Source organism: Heptranchias perlo, chromosome 14, assembly GCF_035084215.1.
Source record: "Heptranchias perlo isolate sHepPer1 chromosome 14, sHepPer1.hap1, whole genome shotgun sequence".
In the NCBI taxonomy this organism is placed as follows: domain Eukaryota; kingdom Metazoa; phylum Chordata; class Chondrichthyes; order Hexanchiformes; family Hexanchidae; genus Heptranchias; species Heptranchias perlo.
The window spans coordinates 47,498,582-47,521,436 of record NC_090338.1 but is presented as its reverse complement, the minus strand read 5'-3'; the positions used below and the strand labels follow the sequence as shown (position 1 = coordinate 47,521,436).

General features: G+C 40.6%; 1 protein-coding gene across 3 annotated transcripts in view; it reads left to right on the top strand.

Annotated features, from left to right (window-relative positions):
• The window catches only part of ergic1 (endoplasmic reticulum-golgi intermediate compartment 1), a 79,735-nt gene that overhangs the window by 42,414 nt on the left and 14,466 nt on the right, over positions 1–22,855 (top strand). For all 3 annotated transcript variants that reach the window (XM_067996405.1, XM_067996404.1, XM_067996406.1), the window contains 7 exons: positions 4,270–4,342; positions 5,981–6,075; positions 9,263–9,387; positions 11,417–11,521; positions 16,929–16,989; positions 19,437–19,537; positions 20,301–20,423. In XM_067996405.1, coding sequence (XP_067852506.1) covers positions 4,270–4,342; positions 5,981–6,075; positions 9,263–9,387; positions 11,417–11,521; positions 16,929–16,989; positions 19,437–19,537; positions 20,301–20,423 — 683 coding nt within the window. The remainder of the gene's footprint in view (positions 1–4,269; positions 4,343–5,980; positions 6,076–9,262; positions 9,388–11,416; positions 11,522–16,928; positions 16,990–19,436; positions 19,538–20,300; positions 20,424–22,855) is intronic.

The window sequence follows — 22,855 nt, the reverse complement described above, 5'->3', positions numbered from 1 at the left end:
GAGTGCTTCCCAACAGCTCACCGTTCTGGTTCATGTCACTGAAGGGGAATTTCAGGAAGCCACACCAGGGGGAGTTCCACAGTAAGTATTGGTTCCCAGGCTGTGCTGAATCAGCAGCTGCAAGGCATAAAGCACAAATAATAAGGGGGTGACAGAGATTCTGCCAAGTGTCTAGGTATTTCTTTCAATATCACTTGGGATTACTTGACAATTGAGTGGAATACAGTTTCTTTCAAATTTATTAAGTTGTTGCGCAAGTTCTGAAGTTTTCATACATATAAAATAAATCCACATATATCTAACGCATTTTTAAGGTTTTTACAAAATACTTCAGACTTTGCAGGCAGTAATATGTCTAGCTGTAACCTGATTCCTGAACAGTTACATACTGCTACGTGGGGAGACTGAAGAAGCTGGGGTTGTTCTCCTTGGAGCAGAGAAGGTTAAGGGGAGATTTAATAGAGGTGTTCAAAATCATGAAGGGTTGTGATAGAGTAAGTAAGGAGAAACTGTTTCCAGTGGCAGAAGGGCGGGCACAGATTTAAAGTAATTGGCAAAAAAAAAGAGGCAAGAGGTGACACTGGCTGGAATGAACAAAACACGTCACTGAGGCGGGGAGGGAGCGGGGACGCATGTCTGCGGCCGGGAAAGCAGGGGTCCTAACGAATTTAAAGGCAAGACCTCGTTAGCAATTTTTTTTACTCTATTTCCTGCCCAGCAGCAGGCCAGAGTGAGAGGCTGGCTGGTTGCTAGGTGGGGAAGCCTGCGGTAGGAGGCAGCGAGTTGTTATGATCTGGAATGCACTACCTGAAAGGACGGTGGATGCAGATTCAATAATAACTTTCAAAAGGAATTACATGAATACTTGAAGGGGAAAAATTTGAAGGGCAGGGGAGTGGGACTAATTGGATAGCTCTTTCAAAAGAGCTGGCACAGGCACGATGGGCCGAATGATAATGCTGTATCATTCTATAATACAGGTCTTGCTGTCCACAGCCTGAAAGTTTTTTCTTCATTGTCATTTGGTTGCTTAGAATATCTAAATTGCAGTTTGCTTTGTATTCGGTGATTTTCACGCCATAGTAGTGACACTGTGGCTGGAATGCCCAGCAGCAGGCCAGAGTGAGAGGCTGGCTGGTTGCTAGGTGGGGAAGCCTGCGGTAGGAGGCCGCAGTCGGGGACTGCTGGGAACGGTCCCTAGCAATAGGAGGGGATTGGGAGGCGGGGATGCTCGAAGCGTGGCAGCAAGGAGGGAGGGATGGAGAGATTGGGGGGTGAGGGGGACGATATCGTGGGGGGCTCTGGAGGGTGGTGGGGGGGGGGGTGGGTGGGTGGAGGTCGGCCGATCATGGGGAGGGAGTGATCGCGGCAGGTTTGCTTGAGGGGCTGGGGGAAGCACTCTTGCTCTTTTTGGCCCACAAGCAGTGGTGAAAAAGCACTGATCTGGATCTGGCAGCTCCCGCCTCCCTTCAGCTGCTTGGTATCCTGAGCAATGGGAAACCCGGCCCACAGCTGTTAAATTCAAATGGCTCCCAAAATCACCGACCCGCCTCTCCAGACCGGGTTACTCGGATGCCCCAAACCTCCTGCGGTTAAACCGGATGTAGGCGGGTTGTGGTCGGGTTTCACATTTTTACCAATTTAACCCTCCTTTTAAATTTCCCCCCTTAGTCTATGGAACACTTCTGTAACCATGATATTTACTTCTATTGGTACCGCTTTTAGGGAACAGTAAATTGTAATGCAATAGTAGATACTTGGCTGTGGCCCCTTATGTCAGACACCTAAATCTACACCATAATTATTGGAGCGAGCTTTTGGCTTAGTGGTAGCATTCCCGCCTCAGAATTGGAAGGTGCAGGATTGGAACCTTGCTCCAGACTGTCTCAGTGAGTGGAGACTGGAGCATCGGCTCTGAATTCTGGGTTGACACCCAGCAGGATTCTTGTGTTTGGTGAGCGGTCCTTCATCGTATGGGTTGTGGGAGTCCATTTAAACCCTCCCACTGTATGGGGCTATCCACCCTATTGGCTGGTACAAAGACAGTTACAGCCGTGGAAGGAGCGTTCACATCGCGGCCTGTTAGGCTGTTAATCAGCCTGTGAACCCTTCACATTGTTTGCCAAGGGAAGTCTGTTGTGCATGAAGCTTCTATATTTGGGGACCCTTCCTGGCACCAAGGGACCCTGGGCTGGAGTGTTGCATGGTGTGGTGGCATGCAATGAGTATTGCAGTTCTTCATGGAGATTACTGGCACCTGCACATTTTGCAGCCAGAATGCAAAATCTATTCACCATGCACATTTGCAGTACCAAAGATGATAGCCACTGTTGCACCATTTGAAAGGACTGCTCCTTAACTTTTAGCCACACTTCTGACCAACCTTGCTTCGTTTTTGGGTACCTGGTATACAAGACAAGCAGGTAGAAACATTTCGTGCTGGGCCTGTTTTTGGGCTTTATGAAATACAGCCATAAACAAGTCCGTATAAGATGGGTCACTGGACTGTGACTCCCTGACTGCTTGCCCAGGTCTAGCACTCTAGAATGTGCCCTGGTGAATAAGTGTCCACTGGTTCATTCAAAACTTTCCATGACTGATTAACATTATAGAAAATTGAATGTATTAAATGTGTAGTTGTTTGAAAACACTGACTATCGATTTATTTAGACAGGCCATTGGATTTTTATTTTGTGGGAGGTTGCACTTAGAGATGTTCTGGTTTTGCTGAATATCACCAATGAATAGTCTGTACAAAACAGGACATCGGTATAGTTCAACATTCCCGAATCCCCCACCATCAACATCCTGGGGGTCACCATTGACCAGAAACTCAACTGGACCAGCCATATAAATACTGTGGCTACAAGAGCAGGTCAGAGGCTGGGTATTCTGTGGCGAGTGACTCAACTCCCGACTCCCCAGAGCCTTTCCACCATCTACAAGGCACAAGTCAGGAGTGTGATGGAATACTCTCCACTTGCCTGGATGAGTGCAGCTCCAACAACACTCGAAGCTCAACACCATCCAGGTCAAAGCAGCTTGCTTGATTGGCACCCCATCCACAACCCTAAACATTCACTCCCTTCACCACTAGTGCACCGTGGCTGCAGTGTGTACCATCCACAGGACGCACTGCAGCAACTCGCCAAGGCTTCTTCGACAGCACCTCCCAAACCCGCGACCTCTACCACCAAGAAGGACAAGGGCAGCAGGCACATGGGAACCACACCACCTGCACGTTCCCTTCTAAGTCACACACCATCCCGACTTGGAAATATATCGCCGTTCTTTCATCGTCGCTGGGTCAAAATCCTGGAACTCCCTACCTAACAGCACTGTGGGAGAACCTTCACTACACGGACTGCCCGGTTCAAGAAAGTGGCTCACCATCACCTTCTCAAGGGCAATTAGGAATGGGCAATAAGTGCCGGCCATGAACTAATAAAAAAAAAAGTTGGTTAAAAGAAATAAAAGAAAGACTTGCATTTATATAACGCCTTTCACGATCTCAGAACGTCTCAAAGCACTTTACAGCTAATGAACTACTTTTTGAATTGTAGTCACTGTTGAAATATAGGGAAGGGGACCAAAGGATGATTGCTTACCAGCTCTGACAATCTGTAAAGCAAGCAGCCCACCATGTGCCAAGTAACATCTATTTGTCTGATACTGCAAGATTTTATTGTTTTGCTGATTTCTTCTTGTATCTGAGCTTTAGCAGCTCATCTACAGTATGCTGTGGCACATTCCTTTGGCATTTGTTTTATGTAATAGTTCACTACCTGAATGAAAAAATCAATTTCACATCCGCAAAGTGGAATGACATGGAACGTTGCTTCTCCAAATCAAAACTGTGGTGCTGTCTCTTGTTTTTGTGTGTGTTTAATTCTCCCATCTTCACAGAACATTATGATGATGAATTATTTATAGCACATAATGGATCCAGCATCATTAAACTCTTGTCAATGTTTTTGTCTTTACAGAGTTTAGAAATGTGTCTGCATAATATTCTGATATAAATACATTTTTTTAATGTTTTATTTGTTTCTGTACCTAACACTATCTTCACACAAGCTGCATTAATACATCAAAGCACTGTGAGAACTTTACCACTGTATATAAATGATGGGATGATAACATTGTATTAGGATCTGTACCGATATAATTCAGTAGCAATTTCTCACTCTTTATTGTGACTATATATCCTGCACTTTGGATGAAATGAGTACCGGAGTTTGTTTCTAAATGCATTTGTTATTTTTACAGTTTCCATCTGCTGCTGCTTGTTCATGCTGTTCCTTTTCTTGTCAGAACTGACTGGCTTCATTGCCACTGAAATGTAAGTACAACACTGTGTCTCTTAACCAATGATGTTGCTGTAGCCGTGATTAGAACATTCATTTGAAGAGGAAAGCTTAATGCTGAAGGCTCAATTAAAATGACCATTGCTCATTATTGGTGGCCCTTGAGCTGTCAGCAGACTTACAGTATTTTATTCTCCCTGGGTTGTTTATTGTTAATAAATAAGATTTACCCCTTTTTTTTCTGTTGAACCATCTATAGCAACACGTCTCAGAACAAGTCCCTACATCATATGTATTTTTGCAAAGGATAGATATGTTTTGTGCTAATTCTATTTCTGCTATGTAAAGTATACAAGGCTACAGATTTTTTTTCTTGTGGAAAATCTTTTACATAAAGCTGCAAAATGCACCCCTCTCATGCATCTGTTATAATGTTATGTGTGTAGTTGAAGCACCAGTCCTGCAGTCAACCTTAGCAGCTGGGGTTGTCTGGTTAAGCATCATAGTAAGTGTGTAAATGTCATGCTATTGTGCCACTTCACATCTTAGGGATTTAGTGCTGCAACTTTCTTGCAGTCTCTTTTTTTTCATCCCCACAAAGTATGCTTTCCAGTTTTGCATAATTTTTCACACTCTTTATCCTTGGATCATTCAATGTCTCAAAGTACCAATCAGTGTAATCTCTTGAGGATTAGAGCAGCTGACAGAGTTGGAGGAGCAGAACAGATTCCTGTGATATATAAATGATAGCTTTTTCTCCTGACTTCAGACTTCAGTTCCGGCTCTTGCTGTTGATTTAAAATCAACGACCGGCTAACAGGATAGATGGATATAGAGAGGGAGGGGAAGAGGTTAAAAAATACCTGAGTGATGACTGAAATAATGGCAGTTGTCATGTAAATTTCAGTGTGAAGCAGGGCAAAGGCTGATGGGAATGTGATGCAAACACTTTTTTTAAGAAGGAAAAAAAAATCACTTTTTAAAAAAAAAATTATGTTTTGTTCCTGTAACTTTAGATTACATTTTTTTTCATGACAATTTTTTCTGAAATCCTCAGTTTGCTTCTGGTGAGTAAATAATGAAGGCTGATGAAAATGTAACCTGCTCTGAATTCAGGCATGCTGTGCACTGCACACCACACACAACGCCTTGCATATGGATATCCATTTGCTCACTGATCACTTTTTTTTCCTTTACTTGAAATATCGTCTTTTTTTCTGTCTTCTCATCATTGGATTCCAGGGCACTGCTGCGTTCTTTTTACAGAATCTGTAATTTCAATTGTTGATCCTGAGTTTTCAGTAGCTTCTCTACCACCTTGTGTACATCTCTCGTGTCCCATTGTTTACTGAGAGCAAAGCAGAGTCAGCACAAAATGCGCAGCTGAAGGGTAGTTTGACCCAGTCATGTCACACAAACAACCAGATCAAACAGAAGCGGAATTATGGAATTTCATGCAACCAAGTTGAAAGTGGGAGCTGTAAAGAAATATATTAATCTGCAGTTCCACAGAGAGATGGCACTCTCGGATGAGTAAACTTGCCTGGGTTGCACTAGGATTAGTTAGGCAAATGCTACATTTCTTTCTATCTTCGGCGATGACTACAAGAACATTTAAAACTTTTTCTCGTCACCAAATTTTCTCAGAATGAGCGGCTGCCATTTTATTACAGAGTGAATGAATTGTACGTGGATGATCCTGACAAAGAGAGTGGAGGAAAAATTGAAGTGAGTCTAAACATCAGTTTACCAAACCTTTCATGCGATGGTGAGTATATGTAATCATTAGTGATAAACAGCAGGAAAGATTGAGAAAGTAATTTAACCTGTCTAGCTCAGCTTTTCATTTATGTCTGTAAACGTAAAGCCCCCAAGACCAAACTGCAGTTTTCCTTCAGAACTGGTTTCTGAAGTTAAATTTCATCTGCCATGTGTCCGCCCATTCCACCAGTCTGTCCTCTTGAAGTCTATCGCTATCCTCCTCACTGTTTACTACATGTCCAAGCTTTGTGTCCTCTGCAAATTTGAAATTGTGCCCTGTACACCCAAGTCCATGTCATTAATATATATCAAAGAAAGCAGTGGTCCTAGTACCGACCCCTGGGGAACACCACTGTATACCTTCCTCCAGTCCGAGAAACAACTGTTCACCACTACTCTCTGTTTCCTGTCACTTAGCCAATTTTGTATCCATGCTGCCAATGCCCCTTTTATTCCATGGGCTTCAATTTTGCCTACCAAGCCTATTATGTGGCACTTTATCAAACGCCTTTTGAAAGTCCACATAGACAACATCTACCCTCTCTGTTACCTCATCAAAAAACTCAATCAGGTTAGTTAAACATGATTTGCCTTTAACATCCGTGCCAGCTTTCCATTAATGATCCCCACTTCCTCACCACTGAGGTTAAACTGACTGGGCTGTAGTTGTGGGGTTTATCCTTACACCCTTTTTTGAACAAGGGTGTAACATTGTCAATTCTCCAGTCCTCTGGCACACCCCCGTATCTAAGGAGTATTGGAAGATTATGGCCAGCACCTCTGCAATTTCCACCCTTACTTCCCTCAGCAACCTAGGATGCATCCTATCCTGATTGGGTGACTTATCTACTTTAAGTACAGCCAGCCTTTCTAGTACCTCCTCTATAAATTTTTAGCCAATCCAGTATCTCAACTACTTCCTCTTTTACTGTGACTTTGGCAGCACCTTCTTCCTTGGTAAAGACAAATGCAAAGTACTCATTTAGTACCTCAGCCAAGCCCTCTGCCTCCATGCATAGATCTCCTTTTTGGTCCCTAATTGGCCCCACCCTTCTCTTACTACTCGTTTACTATTTATATGCCTATAGAAGACTTTTGCATTCCCTTTTATGTTAGCCGCCAGTCTATTCTCATACTCTCTCTTTGCCCCTCTTATTTCCTTTTTCACCTCTCCTCTGTACTTTCTATATTCAGCAAGGTTCTCACTTGTATTATCAACCTGACATCTATTTCTGCTTCATCTTACTCTTTATCGCTTTCATCATCCAGCGAGCTCTGGCTTAGGTTGCCCTACCTTTCCCCAACGTGGGAACATACCTAGACTGTACCCGAACCATCTCCTCTTTAAAGGCTACCTATTGTTCGATTTCAGTTTTGCCTGCCAATCTTTGATTCCAATTTGTCCTGGCCACATCCGTTCTCAAACAACTGAAATTGGCCCCCCTCCAATTAAGCATTTTTACTCTAGATTGGTCCTTGCCCTTTTTCATAACTAATCTAAACATTATGATACTATGATCACTGATCCCTAAATGTTCCCCCGCTGACACTTGCTCCACTTGACCCACTTAATTTTCCAGAACTAGATCCAGCAATCCCTCTTTCATTGTTGGGCCAGAAACATACCGATTTAAGAAAGTTCTCCTGAACACACTTCAGAAATTCTTCCCCCCTCTTTGGCCTTTACACTATTACTATCCCAGTCTATATTAGGATAGTTTGAAGTCCCCTCCCCTTCTCTCTACTCTATAGTCCCTGCACCTCTCTGTAATTTCCCTGCAAATTTGCTCCTCTATATCCCACCAGTTGGTGGCCTGTAGAATACACCCAGTATTGTAATGTTTCTTGGCTCTGACCAAATAGATTCTGTCCTTGACCCCTCAAGGGCATCCTCTCTTGACAGCACTGCAATATTCTCCTTAATCAATATTGCTACCTCCTTTTTTTTTCCTTCCCTATCTTTCTTGAACATCTTGTATCCAGGAATATTTAGTACCCAATCCTGCCCTTTTTTGAGCCAAGTCTCCATTATCACCACTACATCATATTTCCATGTGGCTATTTGCACCTGCAGCTCACCAACCTTATTTGCCACGCTTTGTGCGTTTACACACATGCACTTTAAACCTATCTTAGACCTTCTCGTATTCTCTCTTAGTCTGATCCCACCTAATACTGTGCTATTTCTTACTCTAGTGCTATCTGTCTCTTCCAGTCCTTTGTGCACCTTGTTTCTCCTTTCCAATGCTACACCTTGGTGCCCACCCCCCCTGCCAAATTAGTTTAAACCCTCCCTCAAAAGTATCACTGCTATTTGTTGGAACAGGAGTCTGCTTGTTTTTTTTCCCCGGTATGTTTCAACCAAATATGCATTTACTACAGTAGGGGGTGGGCTATGTGCCTTCAGACTATCTTAGGAAATAAATCTAACTTCAGTGTTCATGTCCCTGTAAGAAATTTCTAAATCCACCACCAAAAAATTGGCCTTTTGTGTACTTCCCTGCACTACACTGAAGGGAGTATTGGACATTCCTAAAGTTTAAGTTGTGATAAGCTCATGCACTTTCAGTGTAACTGATTGTTTTTGAAGTTATTGGCAAGATCTTTGGGTTTTCGTTTTCACAGGAAAATGGGCTAAATTGCAAAATTTCCTGAAAACACTTGTTAACTTATCCAGTTACCCTAAGCCAGTGACCATCATCACAGTCCTATATTCAGTGCTGTTTTTGCGTCGTCAGTGTTTTAGAGGCTGCTCATCAGCTTTTGTGGTTAGCACATATGACTGTTAATAGATTATTGATTTAAGACCTGATATACTTAATTTTGCCTTTCTTTGAATATTTTCCTCAGGTACGTGCAATCTTTCATGCATGATCTTGCCAGTGTTTTATTGTGTCAATAATTTACAGCTAGAATTCCTACAAGTTTATTTGTACAATGAGGGTTATAGCATTAATACTTTATGCCTGAGGATTGATAGTAATTACTTTATGCTTATCCTTAATAAATACAATTTAATGCTAGATTGTATGGAAGCCATGTATCATGAATGGAATTACACATTGAATAGTTGTTTCAGTCAGATCAAAAACTGACTTCAAAATTTTAAGTAGAGAACATGGTTAAAGTTATTTTGAAAATGTTTTGTTTTTGAAACACTAGCAGTTTATTATTAATTTTAAAAACTTTTTCAGTTGTTGGGCTAGACATCCAAGATGAAATGGGAAGACATGAAGTTGGCCATATTGATAACTCCATGAAATTTCCTCTAAATAATGGTCATGGCTGTAGGTTTGAGGGACAGTTCAGCATTAACAAGGTAAGTTCGGAAGGAGCCCAGGGTCTTCAAGCTATTTTACAAAAGCCCATTCTCATCTGAAAGATGTTCAAGTGTGAAGAATTTTTATGATTGTGTCCAAACGTTTTCCTGAATGATACAGCAAAGGAAAAAGAAGATAAACTTGTGACAAACGTATTTTTATGTATCTAGGTTTGGCTTAATGGCTGTCCCTTTAAATACAGTCACAATGCATGAGGCGTTTGAAGCTGATTACAATTGAAGCCAATTTTAAAAAAGCACACAATCCTATACAAATGTTGCGAGGATGGTTCAATCTGATTTTTGAACTGTAGGCATTAAGGAAGGAACCAAAGTACAAACACAGATATGTGATTTGTTCAGCATGACGGCCAATTATTTTTGAATCAGAATGTCAGTTATGAAAATCCAACAAGCCACAGAAACCAATGAAAGGGTTTCTAAGTGGTTGGATCTTTTCATTATGCTGCGTTTGTAGAAAATAGTCAAATTGATTGGAATTGTCACAGGAAAAGATAAGGTGGACTAGCTAGCTCATGTAGTCTGTAAAGATTACAAGACACAAAAGCGGCACATAAATATAAAAGTTATCTACACATAAAAGCATGAATGGGTCGAAAGGGCTTCTTCTGTGCTGTAAACTTGTATGGTTTACCCGTCACCTAAGTTTATTGGAATATTTATCTAAATAGGTTAAGTGTGCTGATTTGGAAATGGTACGTCTACTTTTGTTTACTTAACAAGACCAAAAAAGTAATAGTTTTGTAACCAAAAAAAAACAGGATTTTATACTGCAGCAAAGGGTCTCTATCATTTGTACCATTTCCGTCGGCAGAATGATTTGCGATATATACTCTTAGGGTGAGGTAAAGGAGTTTTACTCAATATGCTTACCAATCTTGACTCATCAATAATGCTGTGAATCAGGATTCTTTTGCTTTGTCATACCTCGACACCTTCAAGTGTTCCAGATACTGGTCCTCCAGAATATAATTTATTTCTTCTGTAACTGCCTTGTAGTGACTTGCATTACTTTTGTAAAGGATATTGAGTCATAAGGGTAGTAATCCCTTTAGTTGCCTTGAACAAGTCAGCACAGTCTAAGGTAAAAACTATTTAATCTTCAGATAACATTGTGTGAATTACAAAATTGCTTATTGTTTGGGAGTGGGAACTTCTGACTAAACACTGAATTGTTTTTTTTACAATGGGCTTGTATAGGCAATATTAGCCAGTAAATATAGATCTGGGATTGGAACTTGCAGTACCTACATTGATATCAGTCTACTGTTTATCCAAAAGACAATGGTCTAACCCATCGTTACTTCACCAGATGTCAGCTGATGCCTATGGAGCAGTACCTTCAGGAGAGGAGGGGAAAAATTAAAATCTCGACTTTATTGCAAACACAGGCACAATTGAATCAGACTGATAATTCTCTCATTATGCTGAAACAAAGAACAACATCTTGATGTCTCATTCTATAGATGTCCTGATGAGTGTATATGTTCCAATCCTTACATCTGAAGCCTGACGTGTTAATTGACTTCTGTATATTGCTTGCTTGCAACCAATCTGAATAGAGTCAATAGTTTGTCAGGCAATGCTTGAAATTTCTACCATCATTGAGTAGTTGCATGTTATCAAACTGAATGCAGTATAAGTTGTATTGATTAAAAATCAGTATTTTGTTTTAGCAACATATTTATTTTTGATCTATGCTTTCCTCTTCTGACTTAATATAGCAATATTTAAGAAGCATTTTCAATAATGAAACATAACTATGAAGATTGAAACATACTCTGAGTCCATTATTTAAAATTATATAATTTTTAATCAAACTGTATATGAAGTATAACAACTTTATTTGGATTTAGATACAACATCTCCTCCCACCCTTATGTTAAGCATTCTGTATTTCTCTTCAATAATTTATTTTGCATTTGTACATCATTCTGGGGTTAGCTTGTATTGGTGGAATTCTGGGGTTAGTTTGTATGGTGTAAACAAATAAATATGTTTTGATTAGGTTCCAGGCAATTTCCATGTATCCACACACAGTGCTACTGCGCAACCAGATAATCCAGATATGACTCATACAATTAACAAACTGTCATTTGGTGAAATAATAGAGGTAAGTGCATTCCTCTCCATTAAAATTAATGCAATTTTCAGTGACCGATTAAAACCTTGCCCAAAGTGGCAAGTGAAAGTTATGCCTTTGCCATATTTATGGCCAGTATGAATAAGATACAGAAACCCTTAGTCTGCTGTTTTTTTTAAAAAATAAATTAAACTCTCTTGTTTCTCTGGGCAGATCAGTTTTGTAAGTTTTTAACTCTCACACTTTGATGCTGGTGGGGTGAGGGGAGATGGAACTGTTAGTGATGAAGCTATGCAAACCCTAGAACTATTTCTGACCAATATTAAGCTCAAAACTTACTAGCCATCTAAAACGCATACATTTAAACATGACTGGTGCTCATCCTGCCATCCTTTTATATCCTCTTGTTATCTCCTTCTTATTCTTTCTCACCCATTCCAAAATATCTTCTTTGGCTCAGTGTTAATTTTTTCCTTGTGCCTCTTGTGTAATGCCTTGGGATGTTTTCTATGTTTGTTAGACTACATAAGTGCAAGGAGCAATAGAATAGTAGTAACAGCAGGATCTTGACTCTGTTAATAACACTCCTGCCTTTGAGTCAGAAACATGTAGTTTCAAGCTCTACTTTAGGACATAATCTAGGCTGACTGTTACAAATTCGAGTCTGCTTTAGATAGCTTCTTGGGATCTGTGCTGGTAGTTGTTCCTATAAGTGCACTGAGCATCTTTTGTGGGAGTTGACTCTCAGTGTCTATATCTGTTTGTACAATAGCGTAACCCAGGGTGTAACAATAATACATCCTATTGATCTGAACCACATATGCATTACTTTTGCATGTGCACTGTCTCAAACTCTGAAGGTGGATCAAGCAAACACTTGGTGAGATGCGACTTGATATGAATCATTAAAGTGTTTTTTGTCACGGCAAGTGAACATACACTGCGCAACAATCATGATCAGATTCATATAGTTCAATCTGTACAACTTGTTTTTGCATAACTTTAAAAAATTGAACCTTTCAGGACTGAAAACTAATTTCTAGGTCCCCGTATTATATCTTTCTCTCGGCTTTTTTTTTGGGCCTCGCTGCTTCACAGCTTTCTGTTTCAAAAAAAAATTATACTGCCTGAGCAGCATCCTGATTCGAAAGCCTTCCTGCTTGTGTCCCTACCTCTATCTTAGATCTCTCGCCGTTCACAGCCACAAAAACAGATCCAAGACTTTACGAAACAATGGGTGTGATGTGTTTATCGATTACAGAGCCAAGCTAATTAATTGCTTATAATTTAGCCTATGAAGAAATAACATCAATGCTAGCTCATTAACAGCATAACTACCTATCATCTCACACACTTTTTAAATATATAAATACACCATGCTTCATAACACAGTCAAAGCAACTCTTTTTTCCAAATCCTTTCTGTGGCAAAATGGTCAAAAGATCTTGAAACCAGACAGACTTTTCAGTGCAGTTCTGAGGGAGTGTCACACCCTCAGAGGTACTGTTCTTTGGGTGCTGTTGGCTGATTTGGTCGTTTAGCTGGATGTCAAAGATCGCACTGTATTACTTAAGGAAGAGCAGGTAGTTCTCCTGGTGTCCTAGTCAATATTCATCCTTCAAAAATTGACTAGCCGGCCATTAATCCAGTTGCTGTTTGTGGGATGCTGCTGTGCACACTTCAATGAATATGCTTCTAAAAATAATTCATTTTATTGGTGCGATTTGGGATATTTCTGAGAGATAGGATAAAGTGTTGTATAAATGTGAGTTCTGTCTTTAACTTAAATCCGATGATACTGAAATAGAATGATATTGGAGTCCAGGGGGAAAAGGAACTAGATCCACAGTGAAATGACTGTAAACACCATCTTGTCTGTTAATGTACTATGCATCTAGCAAATTAAATGTTGCTCTTTTGCATGAAATTAAATGCCATTGCATCACCAGTGCATCAGAAATGCCCTGGGGAAGGTCTCGCATGTTATTTTCTCTGTAAAAATTGCTTCATTAATATTTATCCTAGAATTATTGCAGAGCAGTGGAGTTTGTCCAGTGTTAAGTTGGCCAAATTTTCATGTGTAGTAAAAGAAAGTGTTGCTGCTCACAGCATGTTAGCGAGCCACTGAAAGAGAAAAGTGACGTAGAAATAAATATGGGCAGGACCATTCATCAGAATTCTGATGATCTGTTGAGCACTAAAGCCAGTTTGGGCTGTTGAATGCTTGCCTGAAAATTGCATCATGTATTTTCCAGGTTACTCCAGTGACGTGAGCAGTTCCCACTTCATTATTCAGACTTGCATCAAAAAAACATTTGGAACCGGATTCAGCTAATCTGTTACTGGCTTCCAGGTTGATCTTTGAACAGAAGGATAACGGAGAAATAGATATAGATATTAATTTTTAAAAATTTAACTGTTTTGAATACTTTGATAATATAAGTGATGACAGTAAGTTCATTGGTTCAATGAGGAGTGTAGAAGAGCATGCCAGGAGCAGCACCAGGTGTACCTAAAAATGAGGTGCCAACCTGGTGAAGCTACAACTCAGGACGACATGCATTCTAAACAACGGAAGCAACAGGCTATAGACAGAGCTAAGCGATTCCACAACCAACGGATCAGATCAAAGCTCTGCAGTCCTGCCACATCCAGTCGTGAATGGTGGTGGACAATTAAACAGCTAACGGGAGGGGGAGGCTCTGTAAACATCCCCATCCTCAATGATGGCGGAGTCCAGCACGTGAGTGCAAAAGACAAGGCTGAAGCGTTTGCAACCATCTTCAGCCAGAAGTGCTGAGTGGATGATCCATCTCGGCCTCCTCCCGATATCCCCACCATCACAGAAGCCAGTCTTCAGCCAATTCTCTTCACTCCACATGATATCAAGAAATGGCTGAGTGCACTGGATACAGCAAAGGCTATGGGCCCCGACAACATCCTGGCTGTAGTGCTGAAGATTTGTGCTCCAGAACTAGCTGCGCCTCTAGTCAAGCTGTTCCAGTACAGCTACAACACTGGCATCTACCCGACAATGTGGAAAATTGCCCAGGTATGTCCTGTCCACAAAAAGCAGGACAAATCCAATCCGGCCAATTACCGCCCCATCAGTCTACTCTCAATCATCAGCAAAGTGATGGAAGGTGTCGTCGACAGTGCTATCAAGCGGCACTTACTCACCAATAACCTGCTCACCGATGCTCAGTTTGGGTTCCGCCAGGACTACTCGGCTCCAGACCATTACAGCTTGGTCCAAACATGGACAAAAGAGCTGAATTCCAGAGATGAGGTGAGAGAGTGACTGCCCTTGACATCAAGGCAGCATTTGACCGAGTGTGGCACCAAGGAGCTCCAGTAAAATTGAAGTCAATGGGAATCGGGGATAAATCTGCAGTGGCTGGAGTCATACCTAGCACAAAGGAAGATGGTAGTGGTTGTTGGAGGCAAATCATCTCAACCCCAGGACATTTCTGTAGGAGTTCCTCAGGGCAGTGTCCTAGGCCCAACCATCTTCAGCTGCTTCATCAATGACCTTCCCTCCATCATAAGGTCAGAAATGCGGATGTTTGCTGATGATTGCACAGTGTTCAGTTCCATTCACAACCCCTCAAATAATGAAGCAGTCCGAGCCCGCATGCAGCAAGGCCTAGACAACCTCCAGGCTTGGGCTCATAAGTGGCAAGTATCATTCTTGCCGGGCAATGACCATCTCTAACAAGAGAGAGTCTAGCCACCTCCCCATGACATTCAACGGCATTACCATCGCCGAATCCCCCCTCATCAACATCCTGGGGGTCACCATTGACCAGAAACTTAAGTGGACCAGCCATATAAATACTGTGGCTACAAGAGCAGGTCAGAGGCTGGGTATTCTGCGGCGAGTGACTCACCTCCTGACTCCCCAAAGCCTTTCCACCATCTACAAGGCACAAGTCAGGAGTGTGATGGAATACTCTCCATTTGCCTGGATAAGTGCAGCTCCAACAACACTCATGAAGCTCGACACCATCCAGGACAAAGCAGCCCGCTTGATTGGCACCCCATCCACCACCCTAAACGTTCACTCCCTTCACCACCGGTGCACAGTGGCTGCAGTGTGTACCATCCACAGGATGCACTGCAGCAACTCGCCAAGCCTTCTTCGACAGCACCTCCCAAACCCGCGACCTCTACCACCTAGAAGGACAAGAGCAGTAGGCATATGGGAACAACACCACCTGCACGTTCCCCTCCAAGTCACACACCATCCCGACTTGGAAATATATTGCCGTTCCTTAATCGTCGTTGGGTCAAAATCCTGGAACTCCCTTCCTAACAGCACTGCGGAAGAACCTTCACCACACAGACTGCAGCGGTTCAAGAAGGCGGCTCACCACCACCTTCTCGAGGGCAATTAGGGATGGGCAATAAATGCTGGCCTCGCCAGCGATGCCCACGTCCCATGAACGAATTTGAAAAAGAAGTATAGAGGAAATAGAATGTGGGAAAGGACAAGCTGAGAACAAATAAGACTATGATTAAGCAGCCAGAGTTACTTGAGGCCCAGGACAGTATTTGCAAGTGGGCAGAATTGTGGCAAATGAAATTCAATACAGATAAGTGCATGGTCTTGCATGTTGGAAGAAAACATGAAGAACATACTCAATGGTGTTAAACCAGCTCGGAGAGAAGCTGAAAGAGATCTGCCAGAGGTTGTACATGAACAGTGTTCAATTTACTATCAACAATACAAACACAATGCTCAGCTGTATTGCCAAATCAGTAAAATACAAGTCTGAAGCCATTATGCTGAAGCTGTCTAAAGGTTTAGTCAGGCAACACCTTGAATGCAGCGTGCTACTCTGATTGAGGAAAGAAGAGGAACATTTAAGCCCTGGAAGCGTTGCAGAGAAGAGACTGATCCCTTCCAGGACTGAGTTATGAGGAAAGGTTTAAGATACCAAGTGGAACTGAAAAGGTTAATCCAGAGCACGATTTAAAGTTAAACCACGCCTGCAGGAAAAGATATAAACTGATGAGATGTGTTCAGGAGTAATGTCAAGATGTACTTCTTCATTTTTCATGCAAAGAGTAATTAATACCTGGGATAGTGGAGACAAAAAACTAGTCATTGAAGAGACAGCAAGATACTGTGATGTGGGGATCATCAGTTTCTATGGAGGAATAAGCTAAATGGCTGTGCTCATCTGTAGTTAGCTCTTAAAACTTCACAAAGATATTTTGTACTATGCATTTTAACATACGCTGTGCCAGACATGTTATTACTGCAACAGGGAAGTTTTTCAGTGTGTGTTGAAATGGCATAATAAAGGAGAAAAGATACCCTGGGAGCTGTCAGCTGCTTAACAGTAAATGTAATGTTATATTAAACATGGGAAAATCAATTACAAAGTCAATACGTTTTTGTATAAAAGTTACTCTTGTTTTATTTCTTTAGGTCAAAAATGTTCACGGTGCTTTTAATGCCCTAGGCGGAGCAGATAAACTTAGTTCAAATCGTAAGTATCCACATTAATTAACTTTCGCAGATTCTGTTTAGATGTTTGAGTATTACCTTTTAATTTACTCTTTTAAATTGCATGAAAAATGTGGCAAGGAAATGACATTAAAGGAAATAATTGGGTTGTGACAAGGTAACTTGAAACATCTATTGTGCAGTTTGGTGAATTTTCGTAATTTGTGAATCGTGAAGAAAATTCAGTTAAAGTTCCGTGCTGCTATAATTAGTGTAGCAAGGAGGGGTTTGGTTGGAAATCAGACTTAAAATGTCCGACAAACTATTGTTTACTCCTGGGCCAACTTGTGTATGTCTGAAAAATGGACTTGCAGTAGGGTACCTAGTTTTATTCTGAAAAGATAACTAAATATGTTCAACTACCCAGGTGGGAGAGAATATCAGAGCAAATTCTGCAGATACAGGAAGGTTTTTCATTCCATCAGGTATAAAACAAAGCCATTAACAAACTAGAGATAGCAGAATGTGCAATGTTTGAAACTGTCTAGTCAGATGTGTTGTGATTTTTATTTAAAATAGTTATAGATGTAGTATTTAACAAGAACAAAACCTGATTTTTAAGGCTAGGTTTGAACAAACTTTCTATGAGTCTCACCAGCATCACAAAAATGGGTTCCTTACAATAATTGTAGCATCTCTATCAGGGAGTGGTAAGCCTTGATTGGAAATGTTTTGGGGGAGGAGGAAAGTTGCAATTGTAATTAACATATAAGCTAGTTGGGTATGGATTAGGAGGGGGCTGATTTATTAAGGTTATAAGAAGATTTTAGAAATGCAGTAATATTACAAAACCATAAAAATTAATTTAACAAAAAATCTATTTAACTGTCACCTGAATGCAAACTATACTTTGAGAGCACAGAGGTTAAATGAGCATTTAAATATATATATTTTTATTTTAATCTTTGTTAGCCTTTTGTTCATTTTATATTTCAAATTTATTTGAGAGAAAGTAGCTTTACGAGCTGGAATGGTGGCAAGCTAATGTGTCATGGTTCCTTAATGTATTTCTTGTGACTCTTAAATATATTGTATAACAACACAACCTGCAATTTGTGTTGTATAATTAGAACACAATAACCATATATTTTGCTCTCATGCTGCCTTTCCTAAATGGCCAAACTTAATTAAGGTTGTCTATATTTATAAATACTTTCAGATGGCTTCACCTATTTCTGTTCCAATAAGCACTGTTAATTGAATATAGTCATTACTATAAATTTTCTCAGGTTATTTTTCTCTTTTTTTTCCTTTTTCAATTCTTTTTCTCCTTTCTTTCCTCCGCCCCCACCCCCAAGACCTCTAGACCTGCATGTACCCTCTTTCTGCATGAAAGATTCATGCACGAGCCACAGGCTCCTCTGTGCCTAGGACAGCAAAAGAAGCATGCGACGACAGGAGGGATGCTTTTCGCAGGAAGAAACAGAATACCAGATTTTCCCTGGTGTGGGCTGTTCAGCTTCCTGAAGGTAGCACATCCCACCCATACCCTGCACCAATTTAACCTGGCAGTAGGTTTGTACAAATCAGGTTATCTGACTCAATCGTTTACTTTCAAACTGTCCAGTCAAATAGGACTAGAAATGGAGCCATCTGTGTACATATTTCAGATCCATAGTAAAGCTTCCCACTGCCTGGTTAACATGTTACAGGGTATATAGTCTGTTTGAGAAGATTAAAACTCACCAAATGTGGCTGGCAGGCATGCATTGCCTGGAGTTAGTGTAATACCACTTGTACTGCTGTTGAACAGTACTGTGCTACCTGGCTGCTAGGAACTGATGTTTAAAATTATATTTTCACAAAATTACCAGGTTGTTGAACTGTGTCCTAATTGCATCAGTGGTGATTCAGTCTTCCTAATCACTTTTATTTAAAAATGAAATGAAGATAAATTCCATTGTTTGGTTACCCTAATAGCAATATGACCGATGATCAGGTAATCACGCAAACCATTTACCTGAAATGCTGTTGACTTTTTGGGTGGGGCAGCCACAGGGAAATATAATTACAAGAAAATTTACTGCTGCCTGTACCTACAGCTATACATTTTGACAAAATGTTATTTATAATGTTTTCTCACATTGCTAAGGTCTTTTTTGGAGCTGTCAGCATATTAATGATGGTAATTTACTTGGCGATTGCTCTTCCTTGTCTTTTGGACACACCATTGTATTTTTAAAAAATTGAAACTCTTAAATAGCCTTGTAAAATATAGATGTATAACCAAAATTAAGGACCACAATTTGGTTCATGTAGAGAATCAAATAGAGGTTTAAGTAGTTGTTGATCGTTTTGCTCCATGAATTACATGTTAAAATAGTCACATATACATAACACATTGTAATACCAGTCAGATTCCAATTGAAAAAGTCCTTACTATATAGATTATTGCAATGTAACCATTTGACCCTCTTTGCTCTCACACAGCTCTTGCATCACATGACTATGTACTGAAGATAGTCCCCACTGTGTATGAAGATTTAAAAGAAAAGCAACGCTTTTCCTATCAGTATACAGTAGCACAGAAGGTAAGGAGAGTATGAGTTTTTATTATGTGACTTTGAGGATGCAGGATTGTGCTCCCATACAAATTTAATTAAAATTGATGCAGAATAAATACTGCTCATAATAAGAGGGGAGTCAAAACAAACCATTTCACCCTTATTTTGTTCTATCCTTCATGTTCTACTTTCTTTTGTCTTTAAAATTCATATTTCACATAACCAGTCTGTTTTTAATACAAAGTGATGTCTATTTACTTAGTGCCTGAATCAGTCCACCCTGGGACTTCCAGGTCATTATTTAGGCTTACACTCCAGTATACAGTACTGAGAGAGTGCTGCATTGTCAGAGGTGCCATCCTTTGAATGAGACATTAAACCTAGGTTATATCTTCCTGTCTCAAAGGTTTAGGTTGACATTAAAGATCCCATGGAACTATTTGAAGAGAAGCAGGGAATTTTCTTGGCCAACATACCTCCCTCAACCAACATCACCAAAACCAGATTCCTTGCCTATTCATCTCAATAATGATTATGGGATCTTGCTGTGTGGAAAATGAATGCTGCATTTGCCTGCAAACTGTCAATTTTATTTCAAAGTAATTTATTGTATGTGAAGCACCATTGAGATCTTCAGAGAGAAGTGATAAACTGCTACTTAGACCTTGCCCCTTCTGCATATCAGTGATTTGCAATAAATGAGAGATCCTGTAAAATGAAAACACTGTTGAACTGAATTTCGAAAACCTTTGTCAAAATTTGGTTAATGTTTAGCTTTTGCATATTTCAGGAATATGTGGCATACAGCCACACGGGCCGCATTATCCCCGCCATCTGGTTCCGATATGACCTCAGCCCAATCACTGTAAAATATGTTGAACGGCGGCAACCATTATACAGGTTTATTACAACAGTGAGTATACACTTATTAATCATGGTGCTATGAATCCATTCCAAATGTTAAGAGCCTGTGCTCTACGGTGCACTATACAGTATGGGTCATAGTATATAGCACCATATATATAATAGCAATTAATAGGTGGCTGATTTAAAATCCAATATTCTGATGGTGTGTTTTGTTCCAGTATCCTTGGTGTAGATCTTTCTTGATTGGGAAAATCAAACCAATTGCACTTTTCACTTGATGAACCATATTTGTGAAATAATTTTTCAAAGTTATCAGTGTTCTGATGTTTATTCTGTGGGTTGGTTAACCTTATGTTAACCTTAGAAAACTTTATGGTTTTCCAGTGCTGCATTTAGGGACTTTAAGATGGGATTTCCTATGACTCAAAGGTTCTTAATATAGGTTTGTCTCTTGACTTAAGAATGGATTGCCTTAGAAAGTCCCTTAAAGAAAATAAATTGCATTGATAATCTATGTATACAAAACTGCCCTGATTTTTGAGATTTTACATTGAATATAGTGTACTGGGGATACAAGTGTTAGGCTAGGTCGAGAGATCTTAATTAAATTAATGTCTTGATTTTTAAAAATTGAAGTCCCTTTATAGGGAACTCGGTGCAGTGGGATCTACATTAGCCTTTCATCCCTGAGTCTTGAGTTTAAATCCAGTCTAGAATGATGAAAAAAAGTCTTTATCCATTGGCTACAAAGGTCCTATGTGAAATGAGTTTGGGCAATTCAGTTGCTATTGGGTATGGGGCCATAACATAGATTTGTACCCTAGTTTGGCAGTAAATTGGCTGAGACCACAGGATGGCTGGTGTGAGAAGTTAAAGCACGTCAGACTGGTATAGTAGGATGAAGAAAAAAGGGCTTTTGTTAAAGCGGCGGATGAGGCGAAGGATAAAATGGGACTGCCGTCCAGGACAACTCTGAAATAGAGAGAGTCGGTGCTGCTGAAGAGAGAGGTTGAGAGCGTGCATGTGGTGGCACGTGGCATCGAGCGTGGATCTCGGGAGGAAGCGAGAGCAGTGGTTCGAGGAACGCTGAACATCATGGAGATATGTGTAATCATGGGTGGATCTGAAACATGAAAGGTGGAATTTAAGTTGGAATCCACGTGGAATAAGTCAGAGACCAGGGCAGTAGCTGTGAAAGTGAGTTTTAGTAGATACCTGATCAAACACGAGAAGGGAAACAGAAAGCAATGAAGGTGAACAAGGTAAAAGAGACTGACGGAAATTTTGTCGGAGAGAAGAGCAGAACTCTAAGCAGAACCACCTAATATCTCCTTTGGCTTGGTGTTTGTTTTTTCATTACGGCTTTGTTTAATGCCTTGGGATGTTTTGCTGTGTTAAAGTTACTATATAAATTCAAGTTGTTGATGATGACAAAGCGGTGGTGGCATTAGAGCATAGATGCTCAACACCAAGCAGTGCTGGAATGCAGATTCATGCCCTTGACCACCTACTTGGCCATGCGCTTCCCTTGCGTTTCCTTGTGCACTGTCTTTCTCACATGAGAGAAAATATTGTTGGAGTTAATTTGAATTTAGATTGTACAAAGTAGACTTTTTAAAACCTTAGATACTCCATGTGTATATTACACAGACAGCGTACCATGTTATACCATATTCTTCAGTGCAGTTAATTAGCACATCTGACCCATGGGATTAGCCGAAACTATTAAATGTTGTTATTCAGAGAGATTTGGGTGTCCTTGTACGTGAAACACAGAAAGTTAACATGCAGGTATAGTAAACAATTAGGAAGGCAAATGGTATATTGGCCTTTATTGCAAGGGGGTTGGAGTATAAGAGTAAGGAAGTCTTGCTGCAATTGTACAGGGTTTTGGTGAGACCACACCTGGAGTACATTGCACAGTTTTGGTCTCCTTACCTGAGGAAGGTGGTGCACCAAAGATTCACTAGGTTGATTCCTGGGATGAGAGGGTTTTCCTATGAGGGGAGATTGAGTAGAATGGGTATATAATGGGAACCTGAGTGTGGATTCAGATGGGATAAAGTCAGAACTGGAAATGGAAGGCAGAAAATTAGTGAGTGAATCTGGAAGGCAGAGGGAACGAAGATCAGAAAATAAACAACATAGGAGTTTGGCAGTCCTTAAATGTATTTAACTCAATGCAAGGAGTATAGTGAAAAAGGCAGATGAGGGCACAGAGAGACACGTGGCAGTATGATATCCTAACTATTACTGAAACATGGTTTAAAGAGGGGCAGGAATAGCAGCTCCACATCCCTGGTTACAGGGTTTTCAGACGCGATAGCGAGGGAGATAAAAAGTGGGGGGTGGCAATTTTGGTTAAGGAAACAATTACAGTTGTGAGGAGGGATGATATTTTAGAAGGAGCATCAAATGAGTCCTTATGGGTTGAGCTAAAGAACAAAAAAAGGGCAGTCACACTACTGGGAGTGTACT